This window comes from Argiope bruennichi, chromosome 3, assembly GCF_947563725.1.
Source record: "Argiope bruennichi chromosome 3, qqArgBrue1.1, whole genome shotgun sequence".
Lineage (NCBI taxonomy): Eukaryota > Metazoa > Arthropoda > Arachnida > Araneae > Araneidae > Argiope > Argiope bruennichi.
In genome coordinates this window covers 99,933,433-99,953,723 of record NC_079153.1, presented here as the reverse complement: position 1 = coordinate 99,953,723, position 20,291 = coordinate 99,933,433, and the positions used below count along the sequence as shown (strand labels likewise).

The window sequence follows — 20,291 nt, the reverse complement described above, 5'->3', positions numbered from 1 at the left end:
TTATTAATTTTTAAGAAAAAAACTATTTTGGATTATCTTATTTAAAATATATCAGTTAATTTGGAAGCAAGTTCAGTGAAGATATTTTGGTTGTGTTTTGATGAATGATAAATAGATATGTAAGAGAGATAAGTAGAGATGAAAAAATTTATGGAAAAGGATGATGATTAATGTTTTAACAACAAATCAGATTTTATCATCGTTAAATGATAAGTATCTGATTCCCTAGAACCAGCCTAAAATTTATTACAAGATTTAAAAAAACAAAGCATTTATAGAAAAAAATGAGTAAATTTTCATTAAAGCTTCAACTATTTGGGATACAAAATTAGATTTAAGTTTTATCTAATTGAAGTCTCAAATATACATTCATGTCGGAAAGTTTGGAGATGGAGCAGTAATCCACTTTTTACATCTTTTAATGCTAACGGAAAAGCAGATGTACCATTCTTAAGACTATTGGTCTTTTCTTCCCGTTTTAGTAAGCGGTTCAGCTCTCATGCAAGCGGTATTAAAACATAAAAGGGGTTGTTTTTGTATTTATATAATGATTACAAATCATACAGATTAAATAGCCGGAGAAATTATGATTTACTTAATTGTATTAAAACTGCTATAGCTATTGCGTAAATGACTTGATTTTGCTAAAATTTCCATAAAAATAAAAACTGGAAAATTAAAAAAAAAAAAATAAAGGAAAAGAATGTTTGCTCATAAAGTAAAAAATCTCAGGTATGAAAATAACATTATTTTATTGGATATACAGTAAGCGTCTTACTTTTTAAGGTATACATAATTTAATTACTATTATTTAAGAAATTTCCTTTTTTTTTAAACTTAAAATAACTTCTTACAATATTAACAAATTTCATTATAATCTGAATCAATCATGGTATTGAAATTGATTTGCTTATTTTTCCATAAAAATTTAATATTTTAACAGTTTGTACCCTAAATGTAATAAATGGATCCTTGAATATGAAATATTTCATATCTCATTAAGCATTGTTTTCGATTTATTTAAATAGTGTACTATTCCTGATACTTTAAAGATAGGCAATAATTAAATAATATGATGGATGCACATAAATACAAATATATTTTTATAGCTACATTCTATTCTTCCCAAAAATAATATGAACAAAACAAATATAAAGTTATTAGTATTATTATTGTTGTTATTCTGCTCGTCAATGCCGCTAATCACATATCAACATGATTTATTTTATGGTGCAAAAAGGATAAAGTGTGAAAAGAATTAAATAAATTTACAGTAAAGTAATTTTGATTTAATTTCGTTTCAAATCTTTATTTATTTTTGCTTACACATGAAACAAATTCTGATACATATTTATATAAAATAGTATATTTCTTTTACAGTTTCATATTTTAATAACTCAACAAAATCAAATTTTATATTCAGATACTATTAATGGTAAAAATTGATGATATTTTGCTCAATAAAATTTACAGAGCCCTTGTTTTCACCTTAGGTAGAATGAGAATCAATATAACTCTACATTTTTAGATTGTCTTCAAAATATCGTTATTCCAATAGCATATCCGAATAAAGAAAATTAATAAATAACAAATAAAGATTTATTACTTATTAATATTTCTTCCCTCTATAAATACTATTGTGATATAGATATTGGATTTCCGGCGCATTAGCTAAATTTGAAATCAAACTTTTTTTGGATAGACGATCAACATTATTTTTATCTACATTTTCTTAATAATAGTTTTCCAGAAAAATATCTAAAACATAACTATTTTATGCATTTAATATTCTTTTCACAATATTGCAAAAACATTTTGATGGATTTTTGAGAATTGTTCTAAACATAAAAGTTGCATTTTTCATATATAGTCGTAAAACTAGTGAAATAGAATTTGCCTTAATCCAACCGATTTTAGCTAAGTCTTCATTAATCCTAATGAAAATTTATTTATCATGTTAAATTTAATTTTCACATAAGAATTAAATATCGTATAAAACGTAAACAAAATATGGCAAATAAAAGGGAAAATAAAATTTTGGTTGAGATAATTATAGAAATCAGCACTGTTGTAACATCTTTTTGTAACTGACGATTGCAATTGAATCTTTGTTAATCTACATTCTTCAAGATCATCTGAAAATAGCCAAATTGCCATGAAATTTTGCCAACAAACTTTAAAATGGCTAGAAGCGAACAAAATGAATTGAAAAACTACTGAAGCAACCGCAATGTGAGATTTATTATATCACCACTTAGCCTAAAATATTACATATATAGAGATGTGATATTCTCATCCCATATGAACTATTAATTCTAGTCAATAGTTAAAGATGCACAAATGATATACTTCATGTAAAATTCACTTAATGATGTAAAACAGTTCGTTAATCACATAATTGTTTCAGTATATATATTTTGTATCTGATAATTATAATATAACATAATTGTATCTGATATATTTTGAATAAATTAGACTTCATAAGTTAAAATTGATAAAAAAATATATTAATTTATTAGACTAAGATTATTAAATCAATTAAAAGAAATCTTTCAGTATATAATTTATTCAATTAATAAAGATGGCTGAAATATATATATATATATATATATATATATATATATATATATTGCATTCAATGGCATTCAGACTGCAGAATTTCCCAAATGAGGCTCAGATTTCGAAACAAATATACCCTAAATATCAGGATATTCTCCATTCATTAGCTACAAAACTCTTTTCATTTGAAATCTTAATGATTGTTTACTCTTATTTCAATGCCATTAAAGCTCTTTATTTAAATTCTTGTTATGAACCAACATTTCATAGTCCATACGGAAACATTTCCCTATTATGAATCCCTAAATTAGCATAGGTTTAATTCATCAATATCACATGAAACTTTTTCAAGTAATTAAAAGACCATTTCTCCCTGTTCCGTGTATCGTTGGGAAAAGGCTCTTTGTTCGCAATTAATGAGATATTGAACATTACGCCGTCTCTCAATCAACTTCGTTTCAGACACGAGGCCAGATCGATGAAAATTTCGTTTCAGCTGCCGGTTAAGCGGTTCGTTAGGAAACCAGTGGAAGTGATTACTTCTGTGTAAGTACTTTCGTGTCTCTTGTCTCATTCGGAGAAGTAGTATGTGAGAGAAAAAAAAAATTACAAGTAAGTAGGAAAAAAAGCAAGTTACTGCAACTGTAACTTTTCTTTTGAAATGGAAACGACTTCCTTTTTTTTCTTTCCTTCTTATAGGCAGAAAGAAGACATCTAAAGGAGACACTAACTGCCATGGACACAAGCCAATCTGATTAGTAGTTTAGAATACTCTTTTGCGAAGAAATTGTTCAGTATTTTGTTGAATAGTTAGGAACAAAAATCATAAGCAGTCACATCGCAGTCATGATATTCTTTTTTCAGATGGAAATCAATAATTTCATGCCAGAATGATACTGTTTATTATATCAGAATGGCATTTGAATATATATTGATTTGTTTCAACAATGCGATTGTATTAATTAAAAACTTACTATTATACTATCATTTTCTTAGACATTTATTTCTTTCTTAGGGAAATATTGCTCTTTTTATAAAATAAACTGCATAAATAACTAAACCAATTTAAAAATGAATATTAAGTTTAAATTGCAAAAAAAATGAATAAAATGGAATAAAAAGGTGCAACCGGCCTGAAGACATTATCAAGGATCACTATCAGGTAGGGATTCAAATCAAGGAATTTTCTGTGAGGGATCTGGCTTTCGTCCAAATATTGTCTTTATCAAACCTCAATTTTTGGGGATTTTCTGGTTGCTGAAGACCAATATTTCAATATTTTTACTCAACTTTATCAAAACCGAAGACTAGTACAGTTAAAAGTATAAATCAATACTATAAATTTATAATAATCCAAAAAACTTTCCTAAAATATTATAATAGATCTAAAATATAGCAAATTAGTATACACATACGTTAAAGAAATTCTGATATAAAAACCGTTTATTCTTATAAGATTATATGGACATGGCCAAATGTATTATCAATATAAATACTTAGCGTAAGAAGTTGGAGATTGGCGGATTGCATGGAGCAAGTGCTGTAAAAATATTTTACAATTAACAAATACCATTTTAAAATATTTTTTCAGCTAATAAGCCATCTGAAATTTAAAAAAAAATACATAGTTGAAATCTAATTTAATGAAATGTAAATATCAGAGCGTTTAACAAATATATCTGTTATTTTAGTGTTTGATATATGCATTAAACTAGACCATTATGTATTTAGTTCAGTATTATATAGAGAGAAAAAAGATGGTCTACACGGTGGAACCAGAATAAGGATTAAATTTATTGTGGTTTTTATTTAAAGCTTTAATGTTTAAAATTTTAATATTTTATATATTTTTACAATTGTTAAGAAACTCATAATGAACTTAGTTAATAGTTTAAGGGATTGATGATTGAAATTTTTAAAGTTTAATATTTAAAAGAAAATTGAAAAATTTATAATATATTAATTTTGCTTTAATATATGGAAACAATGTGGCAATCCGTACTTTATTTAACTACTTCTACGCTAAAACATGAAAAAAAATGTTACATTTAAAATGAAATATTACCACGTTTATTTCTTGTCATGTTAGGCGACAACCGCTACAATAAAACTATTTCTTTATCTAATTTCACCAGTTTTTGTTTAGGGTCGAACCCTCGACTATTAGAAACACGAAAATCACTTTCCATGGACTTCACCTTAAAAGTGATTGCCACATAAGACAAAGGTAATTGCCTTGTTCCTGAATTCATAATAGATAAGTGATTTTCATAAGTTTTCCCAGGAAAGCTGCTGTCAAACAATTCCTTTCGCTTACAAAAAGCAACCATTCGAAATATTTGACATAAATTGGAACGAATGGCTTTTGCGAATCCAATGAGGGGAATTCCACTGTATGTCTTCCGTAAGTTATGTTCCACATTTTCTTGAAACAATGAGGTGAATAGTAAAATTGAGTTTCTCCTTCCTCTTCAGGTAGGAGTATAATCTGTCACTGATATGGCTTGCTCTCATTAGCCATGAGCGTGGAATTTGTATTTCCTTTCCATTTTTTCCCTTTCTTTTTCCGAGAACAAAGAAAAAGAGAGCATTTGTCATTACACGGTGGAATCCTTTGTCAACGAAGAGCGGGAAGGAATGCATTTGAAATTAAATTCGTTCTTCCCATCCCTGGTGAGTTCAAAGTTTCAAAAATAATGAATAATGGAATGAGGATACAATAAAGGAAAACATGAGAATAGAAATAATAGAAGAAGATGAGCATTCGGAATTAAATTTCGGAAAAAAAAAATTAGAGTCATTATTATTAAACATTGAAGAGATCCTTTTGTATGACTTTGACTCTGAACCAATATTGAATGCAAATCATTGAATTATAAGTCTGTTTAATGATTCATTGATCGCGTAACAGCGCGCTGAATGTGGGAAATGTTTCAAAAGGACATAGAATAATGCAAAGTTCTGAAGCAATAATGATCGCCATCAATTTATCTCAAGCAAAAATGCTATTTGCATTCCAATTTCTTTATATTCTTTTCAGGCTTACAATAGAAAATACCTCAACGGAGTTCTGAGTAATTCTATAGTTATTCTAAAATAAAAGGATGACTTAAAGGATTTCATTTCCATTTCACAATTATTATAGAATATAAATAGATGCATATATATATTGAAAAGAAAAGTTAAAAGGGAAATGATCAGTGATATTAATTTTTCATTTATTTAACCGCTTTGTGAAGTGTGCTTGCATATTGAAATTAATCATTTTTTCTTTATTTACTATCCTTACTTCTGTTACTGAAATCCTTAATTCATAAAATTAAATTTTCGTATTTTTAAATTAATATATATAAAAAATATTTAATGATATTTCGCCTTGAGAATTATCAGAAAGAGAAAACCACTCTTCATGGTTTCTGTATTAAAAATGTCTTTATTGTTTTGAACTTAAAAGCAAATGAAAAATAAATGGTAAATTGTTCAATCGTTTATTTTGGAAACAATTTTTTTACTTAAAAATACTAGAAATAATTTTTAATGCTTTCAATTAAGACTTCTACTCTGCTTTTGAGATACTGGCAATCACAATTTTTAATCACAGAATTCAGAAACATAATTTAAAATTCGCCCTTTTTTTTAGTTTATTAAAATTGCATGACCTTTCTATTGCCGTACTTTATTCCAATGCAATGCTTTTTTATTAGGTAAATACACATGAAATAATGTTTAATCCATATGCAAGTAAAATTGAATTAAATTGACCTAATTATTTTTAATTAGATTAATAAAATAAAAGCTAATTATTTTAACATTTTTAATCCAAATAATTTATCTAACATTTCTCGATTTTTGAAATTTCTCAGTAGTGGTAACAGATACATTTGTATGTGGAGTGTAACATTATATATTTACTGAATTCTACATATTCAATATAGATTAATATTACAGTACAGACCAACCCAGTTTTAAAAAGAACATGCATCCAACTTTTTTTTAGCTTACTTTAGTTTATAGATGACGCTAGAAAGGTAAAACTGCAAGTTTTAAATATGAATTTGCTGCTTACTATTATATAATTTTAATTAATCTGTAAAATAATATTGTACATTTAGTATTCAATAACTATTAAATAAAAACATATAAAACGTATCTAAACAGCTAATATAATTAAATATTTTGCTTATTTTGCTCAGTATTCATTTATTTATTCAACTTTCACCGATTTCACCTATCCAAGTATATACCTACATATGAAAAAAATTAAACCAGGGAAAATAAATACCAGCATTCAAAACTTTTTTGAAAACACTGACAAAAATTTTAATATTGAGACTAATAATTAAACCAAAATTACTTTAGGATATTAATTTAAAATAAAAACAATAAAGAAAAAATAAAGTGATGAATAAACAAATTAATAACGAAAAATAATTACATATATAAAAAAGAATAAATAAAAACAGTCACACACTCAGAAACTCTTGAACTTTTTTTCTAGATTTATATTCACATTTTGTTGTATAATCTCAATGAACTATCACGCCAGAATTTCTCCAAATACTGACCATAAAAAAAATACCAAGGTCATTCCGATATGTGGAGAAAGACACAGTTGCGCATTTTCCCATTAACATTTCAAACTGTTAATATTTTTCTAGTGGCTGTGACGTATCATTTTAACCATATGAACCATACCAGAGAATATCAAAATATTTTTTTTTCTTTTAAACCGACTGTTCATGAGAAAGAGACTATCTGACATACAAAATTAGAATTAAAATAAAGAAGATGTTTTCCAATTTCCCGCTTTGATGAAATATGTTCTATTAAAAGTATCAAGTTAGAGAGCAAAGATTGTAAAATTTTGATTGAAAAAATATTCTATCAAATATTTGATTTTAAAATTTCGAATAAAATGCTGGCATAATTTCCTCTGAATAATGAACCATTATCGAACAACACGACATGAACTACAGAATTATCTTACGAAAATAAGCTTCCATACTCTTATTCGATGCTTTCATACTCTTATCCGATGTATATATCTTAATTTGAAAGCTGCAATAATGAGTTGAAGGATCATCATTAATAACATTATATCTCTTTCACGCAAGAACAAGCATATAAAGCTCAGCGCTCTTGATTAAAACTTCAATAGATAATTTTAAAAGCTCCGGTAACTCAAAATTAATTAGCAATGATTAATTAATGCGATCATAACATGAAGTAAAATGAAATTACAAATTCAATTTTTACTATAAAATTCTATTTTAGTAGGATTGCACGATCAAGATATTATTGCATTTAGTTTAAATAATTTAATTAGAATTTAAGGAAAAAGTAACAGCATAAAAACATTAAAAAAATTAAATTATTTTATGCCTCCTATTTTTTCTTTTAAATTGTGGCAACAGCAACACCGTGATGTTTCGGAGTTCTTAGGTGTGAAAAAACGGTCATGATCACCTCCAAATAATAATTTGGAATATTTATTACAATTTGTAAGTTTAGGTAAACATTAAAATTAATTAAAACTAGTTTAGAGGAGCCCATAAAGCTCTAAAGTCATGAAATTTGGTAGAATTGTTGGATTATTATTTTTATTATATTATTATAAAATAATATTTTGATTATTTATGGGGGAAATAGAACTTTACTGGATTTATGTTGCTAGTGACTTTAACTATAGGGACTGATTTAATTATTTTGATTATAATTTAATTATTTGCATATAATTACGGAAAAAAGTTTAAATTATGGAGGTGTCTTTTCAATTTCTTTTTCAAAACATTAAAAAATAGCGATTTTAAAAATTTCTTTGTAAAATATGAAAAATAATATGTATCTTTTTCTTCCTATATATTATATATATCCATAACATAACAGAAAGTGCATATTATCTTTAGTCATGGCAAGATTTCAATAGATAAGGAAAAAATAATCGAAATATGTGTTTAAAAATAAAAATTAATCTTTAAATGAGCAAAATAATCGAAATCCATTTCTGTTGTATATTTTTTTTCTGCTCATTTTTATTGTGATTCCAAATATATACTTACCAAATAAAAATGATGGCAGTTGTTTTCTTGCACATATTTGATCCCCTAAACAAGTCCCAGACGCTGTAACGAGTGGCGGTTCCATTGCGCTTTCTTTCATCTACCATAGACTTCTCGATTCTGAAACGTCTCTGAAAATGTTTAAGATCCAAATGTAAAAGTGTCATCGTAATTATAATACATTAGTATAATCATATGAATTGATTGTATATATATATATATATATATATATATATATATATATATATATATAATAACCAATCTTAAGAAAGAAAAAGTTTGAAAACGAAACAAAAACAGTTTCGAAATCGCAACTAAAATTTATAACCTATTTAAACTAAAACCAAAAAAAGAACTTCATAGTATTTAGAGAGCGCAATTGCAGCTACTTCTAAAACACAAATGAATTGATACAAAAGTATTAGAATCAAGTTAATAGGAAAAACAAAAAAAATCAAAAAAAATTAAACCAAAAAAATTATAAAAAATATAAAAAAAGAATCCGGCCTGAAGACTTTTTCAAGGGTCACCCTCAGGCAGGGATTCAAAGAAAGGGATTTTTTCTGTGAGGAAAAACAGACATTGTCTAAAAATGATTCCTCGTGACCCGAAAATCCCCTGAAATTATGCTCAAGAGATATACCATTTTAACAGAAAGGAAATATAAAACAACAAATAATCCTTTTCGTTTTTAATTTTTAATTGTTTGTTTTTATTGTTATTTTTGTTATTGTATTTTTACTTTGTTGTGGTTAATTTCTTCTTATTTGTTGTTTTATATTTCCTTTCTGTTAAAATGGTATATCTCTTGAGCATAATTTCAGGGGATTTTCGGGTCACGAGGAATCATTTTTAGACAATGTCTGTTTTTCCTAACAGAAAAAATCCCTTTCTTTGAATCCCTGCCTGAGGGTGACCCTTGAAAAAGTCTTCAGGCCGGATTCTTTTTTTATATTTTTTATAATTTTTTTGGTTTAATTTTTTTTTTTTGATTTTTTTTTTTTCCTATTGACTTGATTCTAATACTTTTGTATATATATATATATATATATATAATTTCATTTCATTAAGAATTTTTGAGATATATATTCATAAACCAAACTAAAAAAAGTATCAAAAATGTATCTCTATCCAATGTCTAAAAACAAGCTCACACTTCTATCAAAGGAATTCTTTCTAAGTTATGTTAGTATTCATCAGAATTTGATTTGCACTATTTTGTTGTCAGAAGCTTCAAAAGGCTTCTGATATCTTTTGGTTTACTATTCATCAAATTTTATTGATTCATTTGTATCATGGACTTGCTAGGATATTTGATGAGGAGGTTTTATATAACAAATTCTATTATAAAATAGAAATTATCAAGTCCATTTATCTCTCTCTAATCAGGTTTGTTTATAATATCGAATCCTTCCTTGTCAGGGATCTCTAGATATATTACTTGATGATTTGTGTTTAAAAAAATAATGCTTTATGAAATATAATTTTATTGAATTGAAATAATTCATTTTGGTTTAAAAATTAAAATATAATTATTTCATAGATGAAATATGTTTGTTCATAAAATATTAGAGCTAATTTATAACCACTAACGCTTATGAATCCTCATATGTTTGATTAAATCTTCTTATATATTTTATTAATTTATACGTTTGCATATTTTATATGAATTAAATATGATACATAAATTAGATGTTAAGATTATAAATCAAATTTGCATTATAGAAATTATTTTTTTTTATAAGAATAATTTGTGTTTGGATTTTTGTGAATATTCTGGAGTACTTCAAAATACTTAATACTTAATTACCTTCATATTGATAATGTATTCCGGAGTCAGCTCTCTACCGTTTGCCTGGGCAATGACTTCAAACATTCTCCCAACTTCTTCATATCGTCCCATCTCCTTCAACCAGTCAGGTGACTCTGGAAATACCCTGACCAACTACTGGATTATTGCACATGTTGGAACAAGTTCATTAAACTGACAAATAAGAATCACTTTTAAAATATCATATGTAGTTGTTCTTTTCAAATTCAATCTAAGCAGCCTCTCATACGGTTATTTTTTCGCTTTACACATAATGTAACAAATGACAATTATTTGAGTCAATTAAGTTTTCAGTTTCATTTTTCAAATTCCATCTGCCTATAAGTATACACTTAAATGGCATGCCAACAATTATTGTATTATCGTGTCAACCAATATCAAATTTGATATCATTAAGTTAATAATCAAAAATTATCATTTCATGAATGCCTTGATAGATAAAAAAAAACTGTAAATAATTTAAGTATCCTTATATAAAAATTATCAAAATATAAATAGTTTATTTACTGGCCAGAATGTTAATCTTACCCTTCTAATCTTTGCGCATAGTTAAAATGTAGAACATTAACATTCCATAAGATGCTTTGATTTTTATTTGAAATGACAAATGAAGTATATTCTGAAATGACAAATTTAATTCGCATTTTTCTCTATGATTTCTTTTACTTTACTGTTATATTTCTACAATAGAAGTGTTTTTTTTTCTAATTTAGGGTAAGAATTGCATTTTTTTGTTGTTATTATTATACCTACAAGGTGTGCAGTAATTATTTATTCCCTTAACTTTTTAATATAAAAGAGAAAAAAATGAGAAACTCAAAATTTTCCTCATTTTTATCAAACGTAATGGTAGGAACTTTTTTATTGCATTTTATTTATGAAGTATCAAGATATGATTAAAATTTTTTAAATGTATATCAATAATTATATAAAAAAATGGAAACATTTGTATTTTAAAAAGCGTAAGAGATTTAAAATATTGAAACTAAGAGGATAAATTTGAACAGAAGAGGAAAACTGAATTGTGTTTCAAAATGATATTGCAGGCTAAACTACAATATCATTAAAATATTTTCAATAATAATTAAGAAACAAATGATATTTGATTTATGTTTCAATTATTGATTTGATTTTTAATGTTCGTTTTACTTTATTGGTAAATGTTTTTAATAAAAATTTCAAATGCTTCAAATATTTTATGACTGCTTCAAAATATGGCTATTAAAAGATGATTATTTATAGTTTGACTTCATATTTTCTTTTCTATTCTTAAATGATCATATACACTTCTATTGTTGTTGTGAGTTAAAGAGGTATTAAAGGAACTCGTCTCCTAATGTTTTTATTATCTTCAAAATAAAAAATAAAAAATTTAAAAAAACACATAATAATATTTTGCATTTTTTTATATTTTAATTCCATTAAAAATCTGATCTTAAGTACATTAAAAGTAATAGTTTTTTTTTAAAATTTAAAACAATAAAACTGATTTAAAATCTTTACAATTCTTCAAGAATGGAAAAATGGTTTTAAATCAATAATGCTACCTAGAAAAATTATGTCTTTGCAAAAATTCAATTTTATTCTAAGGGATTTCGAAAACAACTTAATTGAAAGGGGAATCGTTCTTAATAAAAATGAATAGCGAATATTGCAAATAATTTATTTATAATAAGCATGAAAAAAATACTTAAAATAAATCCATGTAAAACATGTCCATTTCTTTCTGAACTAAGTACAAACAAATCCAGTGTGAATCCAGTCTTTCTGAAAATTCATATTAAGGCCCTCTGTAAAGCACACTCATTAATTTTTAATTCCTTCGAGCACATTATCGTCGTGAGAAAGCTTAAAATAAATGCATTAAAGTAATTTAAAGAACGTTCACACGCAGCTGTTATCATTAATTAATTTCGACAAGAATTAAAACAGCAAAATTTTGTGTTTTACTATTTATTTTGATAATCATAACGCATTAAGCAAGAAAATGTAAGATCTTAATTTTTCTTGTCAAATTGCTGTTCCGAAGTTTGTTTAAATAAAGCGCTATTTATTTAAGCATTGATGAAAATGTTTATTCCTAAAATAATTGAACGTGATTTGGTTATCAAAACATCGATTCTTTATCTAATCATGCTGATACTGCCCTTCGTGAATATTTTGCTTTCATAATAGATTAAATTGACTATTATTGTTAAGTTCATATACTGTCTGATAAATTATTTTGATATTTATGGTTTTTGATATATATCATGCATATTTTGAAGTTCTCAATCTCTCTTTTTTTCTTTCTAATTTTGTGTGAAAAGTGAAACATTTTTCTTTTAAAATTTCCATTATGTGTTTATATGTGCAATACATAGGGAAATTTACATTAAATTTCAATAAGGAAAATGAAATAATATTATGAAAGTTCAATACCATTATATTATTCGAAAAACATTCTATGATATTGATAAGCGCGGTTTTTTAAAAAAAAGATAACAATTTGTATAATTTATAGCCATTTTTAATGAAAAATTTATCACTAAAATTGTTTTCATACATCTGCATAAAAGGAAGCCTCTTTTTAAATGTAATCATAGAATTTTAAATTTCATGTTTAGATGAAACAAATCAGTTTATGAGATTTTGTTTTATTTCTTTAGCTCTTATGCTTTTTTTAACTGTCCGAAACAAGTAGGAATAAATATCGCCTTAAAATTTGAGCTTACTTTCAGATTGAATATAGCATATTTATTTACATTTTAGTATTATCGAAGAATAAAATAAGTAATAAAAAATTTTTAAACTGTAAACCATTTTAGATTAAAGCATCCCTCTAAATATTAGAAGTCAACCAACTACTTTTCTCCATGATTAATCTCGCACTGTCTACTTTTTGCCCTTTCTCTGATTTATCTTTCATTTTCCTATCTCTCTCTTATCTACTCACCCATATCTCATGTATTGTGATTACAGGTCTAATCTGCGCAATGACTGGATCAATTTACACTGATTTGATAAAAGATTCGCAAAAGGATAATATAAAACTACTGAGCTAAATTATATTGGTTTGAATTTTTAAAAATATTTTTAATTATAATTTCTTTGAAAGTAAGAAAAATTCTAGTACTCGGTTTTTTTTATTTAGATTTTGGGATTAATTCTTAGATCTTATTCAAGCTTATTTAGTCAAACTCATTTGTGATTCACAGTAATTGTTTATTCTTAATAGAATAATTTGGCTGAGTCTAGTTTGACTCTGTAACTAATGTTACGTCCCAAACTCTCAGTGAATAAATCTACGGTTGGCGCCCGAATGTCTTGATATCACTGAGGAATTCCGTCATCTTCTTTGTAAATGTGATTGATTAAATACTGTTATATGGGCTTTCTTCGTTAGAGATACTCGCCTAGATAGATTTCGGGAACTGGAAGGTTTTCTAAGAAATCTCTAGGTATATCGGAGCTTACGTTTACTTAATAACCCTCAGCTAAAAGATATCGTCATTTTTAAATCAATTTTTGAATAAAATTTAGCGTTGTTGCGATTATATAGAAGATAGAATGGTTTATTTACTTTTTAATACCTTTTAAACTTCTACTTAGATGTTCCTGTGTTTTGAGATATCTGAACCTTCTAACAATCTTAAGAATTAGTTAGTTATGAGAATTATATTTTTATGTGTATATTTGATCATACGGTAATAAGGAATAAGTAACTCATAAAAGGCAACAAGCCTCGCAGCTGAAAATTCATATAACTTTTCATTAAAGTCATTGTAACTTTTAAAAGCTCATTTGGTAAGCTATATTGACAGACAAAATCTCTCTTTTTTTGTTAATTTTTATAAGTATGGCAATTCAAAAGTGCAACAAGCAAGAGAAATAAATTTCATATGTTGTCATCTGAAAAAAAATTATATCAGTATCATCCTAATTCCATTCACTGGGTTAGCCCAAAATTTTTTATTGTATCTTTCCCTAAAATTATATATATATATATATATATATATATATATATATATAGATAGATAGATAGATAGATACTAAACTCTTTATATTATGTATATAGAAAAAATAGTCTCAAAAACTTTTTGACTAATCTATAATCACATTTATCAAATTATGTATCAATTCTTTAATACATTACTCCTAAACGAGACATATTTATACATTTCTATGGAAATAAAAAATGAACAAAATGTTATGCCTAAGTAATGAATTACTGATACTTATGTAATGATTTGTGCATAGAAGTGACACTTTGAATGCTTTCAATTGAGTCGCATTTTTGAAAACTACTTCTTTCTTAACAAAAAAAAAAAAAAAAAATGATATCCCAATCATTCTTAACTTTTGAATTCTCACAGCATTAAACCAATCAATTTTTCAATTTAAAAGAGGGCATAAACGGTTCAAACGGATAGTTAATCACATAATTAATAATTTGCATATTCACACTTTGCTATATAAAATAACATTTTGATATAGTCACCAACAAAAAAGATATGGTACATTTTTATCGATAAAAGAGAAATCAGATTGGTTCCAATCGACAAAGTGATTAACTGAGTTAATTAACTACTATCTCAAACTTTTTTTCCATTATGAAAACTAAAATTTTTCAGTAGTTGGACTCAGGGGCATTTTTATTAAAGTGTAACAAATTTCGATTGTAATTCTCAGTAATGCTTGAGGTATAATTAAATTTGTTTGGTTGAAACTCTAGTCGAAAAGGGCCACTCTGAGGATCATATATTACGTAAATCCCATCTTGTTGACAAAAAAACCTTTTTTTTCGTTTGTACTTACATAAATTTCAATAGAATAAACAACAAAATTTAGATTTATCCTTAATATGGGTATGGTATTTGAAAAAAAATGCTTTTATTTAAATATCGAAGCATTTTTATTATTTTTAAAATCAAATAATCATTCAGTCTTTTTAATTGATTTCACCATAAAAAAAATTAACAGCAATCTAAATTTTTTAAGATAAAATGAAATAAGTTGTTTGAGCAATTTTCTTAAGTCACTGAAGCGTAAGATGTCAATGCTGCAAAGATATTTTAAGCCAATGAAATTATCGGTATTTTATCGGGAATTTTAATCCAGCGGAAAATATTGTTAATTGGATAGTAAGTTTCCGAGATGCATGGATGCTAGACATATAATATACGTATGATTTTTACATAGATTTGAACAATCCAATTGCAACATTATTATTTAATTAAAAATAATTAATTAAATTAAAGTCATAGTGTTTCAATGAGAATTTTCTGAGAGATACTTACCACCAATAAAGGAACAAGGCAAAAAATGGCAGTGTCGTTACCAAAGCGATATGCGACCAATCGCGCACAAGAAAGGCCATTATTGATAAAACCATGAAACCTAAACTTCGGGCGGATTGGCTAAGCACTGATACTTTATTCCTGTACTCCGGACCCACCAACTCTTGTGCTGAAAACGATAAATATAGTATCATATTTACAAATAAAAAAAAACGAATTTCAGATATAAAATACATGATATACGTATATTGATAAATTTTTACAATACTACTAATAATAATATTTATTTATACAGTGGTTATTTAGAATATATAATACTCTTTAGCTACATGTCTGGGAACAGAGATTTAAAGAATTCCTTAATGTATGGTCCTTCCCTGGCCAATTACCCTCCTATAAAGAAGACTACCATTTGGTGACAAAACTGTTCAGGAAAATTTAAGAATTATGGCTCAATCCCTATTAGGAACCAGATCTAGAGATTCGAAGGGACATTCTCTATGTATTCCAAAATAATCACTAGATATTGATAGCTTCCTATTGTGTAATTCTACGAGTTCTATTTTATACATGCCTTATAAAAAATTCCTTGTATACTGTAATACATGTTTTGTATATTGTAATGTATGCCTTGTATACTGAAAAAGGAGAAAATGGCAACGAGGAATGAATTCACTATTTGGAGTTGAGCTAACTTAGTGAGCTAAAAACTGTGCTTCCTGAACTCTATTGTAGTAATCTAATTTTTGATTTGCTATCTGCTTATGTAATGGATATCTACCATCAATTTTCTTTGTTTTGATTTTTGTTGATTGTGCTCTGGTTCTCTGGGAATATAATTTGAATAAAGCTTCATTTTTCCTTATACAACATGCCTAACTTCTATTAGCGTACATCCATTAGAAGAATTACTTAACAATACTATGTAACTATTGTTGTGAGATGCGCTAGGAATGTAATATTAGTTATAATATGGTTTCAGAATATTATTAGCTTTAATTGTTCTAAATGTTTGAGCTGAAACATTTTTTTGTACATTCAAAATGTTACTACAAACTGTTTTAATGAAAAGAGCATTAGAAATAAATTAAAGATGATATTTTTTAAAGCGAGAACTTTCAGTTTTAATGCAATCGAATAATTTGTAATTTCGAGTAACATTTTTTTCAGCAAAATAATTGCCTGATGCAATTTTAAATACTTATTTCGTTTCCATTCTAGAGTTATTTAGTTATAGTATATTTGGCATTAATAATATCCATCTTCTTATTTTAGACCAAATTCTTCATAAAAGCAAGGAGAGAAATCCCATAACATGATGTTAGTGCATAACATGACCAATGCAATAGTTGCACTTGGATAGCGATTTTGTCATTAGTATATGATAAATCTGGATCAAAGGTAAATGATAATGGTTTAATTTAGTTCTTGAATGTTGAAAATTACTTCTATAAAAATATGTTGTATTTTCTCGTCATGAATATCTTTTTAACAAAAATCACTATTTTTATTTGAATAAAATATTTTAAAACGAATTTTAAAAAGAGAGAAACATTTTTTCCAGTCTTCTCACAATGCAAGCATTTATAAGGTTATCTGCAGAGAATTTGAGAAATGTTTTATCCAAATTTATACTTTAAGTGAAACATACTTTGAATATCTGGAAACGCCCGAATATTCAGAATTTACGAAATTCTGTTCCTACTTGGAATGTATTATATGAAATCATTTATCTTTCTTAAGAATTAAAAAAAAACGATTGAACATGACCGATATTAATCATGAGAGTAAACTGACATAAAATTTCTAAAAATTAATAATAATTCTTTAACACTAATATTAGTGTTTATGATTCGTTAGTATTTGAAATTTTATTTAAAATTACTACGTATATGAATTTACAAAGTTTCTTTTTCTTTACGAATTTTAACTTTAAAGTATTTATATTTTTCTTTTAAATACTTCGCAACACATGAAGATATGAAATGGCTAGATAATGAAAGTGAGAACATATTTTAATTACAAAACACACTAATTATTGCAGAGAATAAATGAATTATGACAATTTTTTTCGAGCTAAGAAAATTGCAATACATATATCAAAATAATCTCTTATGAAATATCATAAAACAATGCTAACTTAATATTGGTTCTATGTACTTATTGCCTGTTATCCTAAATTGGCTTTCAGTTTGAAAGAAGAAAGTACACGCTGAAATCTAATTAATAATTTTACTTAGAATTCAGAGCAAAATGTAGCTGATACAAGTAAAAACTTTAAATTAAAAAAAATAATTTCGGAATGTTCATCATATTTTTATCTCTAAATTATATTAGCAACATGGAGATGCATTGAATTGACAATAGGTTTCTATGTTAAAAAATAATGCATATATTTATATCATATTGAATCATTATTAGGAAAATGATTAACTAGGACCTTATTATTAATAAATTAATTAAAATATATAATATATCGAATGATAATAAAGTACTTCAATGTTTCCAGGAATCGAGGGATATGTATTTTTAAAAATTACGTAAATTTATAAAATTTGGAACTTTTAAAATTTTGTTCAAGTATTGTCTAACAAATTAATAAACTACATATATAAAAATATACTTTTATCTCTAAGTCTTTTTGCATTTATTTCTCTTTACTAATCTCTACCTTCCTTTTCACATAATTCAAAGCCTATTTCAAAAGGAAAACTTTATTTTTTAGTTTAAAAAAGGTTGGTTTTGTCACGTTCCAGTGGATGATAGAAAGTTTTCGCTTCCTCAAATTCAGTAAAATCTTCCATAAACTTTCCCATCGTAGCCAACTGGTGCGAAAAGCGAAGATAACTTCTCTGTTCGTGTTTTAAATTTCGGGGGCTTAGGATTTTAAAATCAACTTTTCCCATATATCCCCATACTATTTAAACACACATATGGGCAAACTCATTTTGTTTAAGGAAAAGTATAGAAATATTAAAACGATCTGAATAATGTTTCATACAAAATTAATCTGAAAGAATCATTTTATTGTGGTAAAAGATGATGAAATGAAATTTCTTCAATTAATTCATTATGCTTTAAATTTTCTATTATGCTTTTCCACAAATGGAAATGTTTAATAGAAATGATCAATCATGTTAATATTTTTAAAAAGTGGCAAGTTCTTAGCAACCAAAAATCGAAAAAATACCTGCTCTTTTCTACAGAAAAATCATCAAAATATTTAATATAAAATATAAATAAAATATTTAATAATTCTGAAGAAAGTTACAGTCAATTATAATAACAAATTGAAAATTCTTTTTAAGTGAGTATATACAAGCTCATATCTTAAAATAGGTAAAATCAGAAAATTAATTATCATTAAAAATCTCCCAAACTGAAAAAAACATATATATTGAATATCACATGACATCAAAATCTGAAAAAAAAGTGATACATTTCGCAATAAATAGTTTCTTAAAATATATTGGTTCGTATAAATAAAATCGATTTAACAAATACCTATTTTTTGTTAATACTTTGGAAATGGAAAAATTATTTATTTAAGCCAAATTTATAATTGCAGTATTATATTTTAATAAAATATTACACTCACACTAAATTAAGTATTATAATATAAAATTCTAAGCCAATGCAATATAATAATTCATGAAACTGAAACAAAAACATGTTTGGAGAAAAATGTGAAAAAAATTACACAATTTTAGTATAATTTTTTACGGTAGTTTTATTATAAGGATTATTTTTAATATAAATGTTGACTTTTAACGTTGCAACTTTTCAAAACTGTAAACTTTATACATTCCCATAATCGATAAAATGACTCTTATTAAAAAAAAATGATTGACATTTTTGAGGATGCAAAAAGTGTCATACAATCTAAAAGAAGATACGTTAATTTTTGATGGCATATATCAATAATAACAACATAGGCTGATACAATTCATTGTTATACGCATTCATTATTAAGTTAGTGCACCCTTGCTTTTACAATACGCTTTTGTTACAACATATTCAATTTTATTGAACAAAAAGTAATTTTTCCAATATATTACAAGTCCTTAAAAATATAAATGGAATAAAATAGAAATTTAATTACATATTCAACTACATGAAGCAATGTAACACATACGAATAAAGTATTAAATATCGGGAATGAAAGACTTTTGATTTAGAACCGAAGCAAATCTCATCTTCTTGAATTATTTATTAATTTAGAATATCTTATATTAGAAATTTCCCATTACCAGGAAAAACATAAATCTTCTTCTTTTCAAAGAAAACTAATAGCTCAAAGCGCATATATCAGTGATTAATTGAAGTTTCCCTTAGTCATCAAGACCAAACATCCATTTCTCTCTTGAAAACAATTTAATTGGTAATATTAATGATCTCTTCAATATAGTAAAGCTCTGATTTTTCAAACGGCTGCTTCCCTTTTGTATATCATGTAAGATACGATGCTTACAATGTAAAATACAACTTAAGATCAAATTCGTAATCCTAATTTAATTGGACTGAAATATCAAATTTTACATGTATAAATACATAAAATTGTAT

At 25.9% G+C, this 20,291-nt stretch overlaps 1 protein-coding gene across 1 annotated transcript in view; it reads right to left on the bottom strand.

Annotated features, from left to right (window-relative positions):
- LOC129963636 (beta-alanine transporter-like) overlaps positions 1 to 20,291 on the bottom strand; it is a 236,464-nt gene that overhangs the window by 40,791 nt on the left and 175,382 nt on the right. Inside the window, exons 4-6 of the mRNA XM_056078123.1 lie at positions 15,729 to 15,897; positions 10,429 to 10,555; positions 8,619 to 8,749 (exon numbers count right to left, since the gene is read on the bottom strand). Of these exons, the coding sequence (XP_055934098.1) occupies positions 8,619 to 8,749; positions 10,429 to 10,555; positions 15,729 to 15,897 (427 nt within the window). The remainder of the gene's footprint in view (positions 1 to 8,618; positions 8,750 to 10,428; positions 10,556 to 15,728; positions 15,898 to 20,291) is intronic.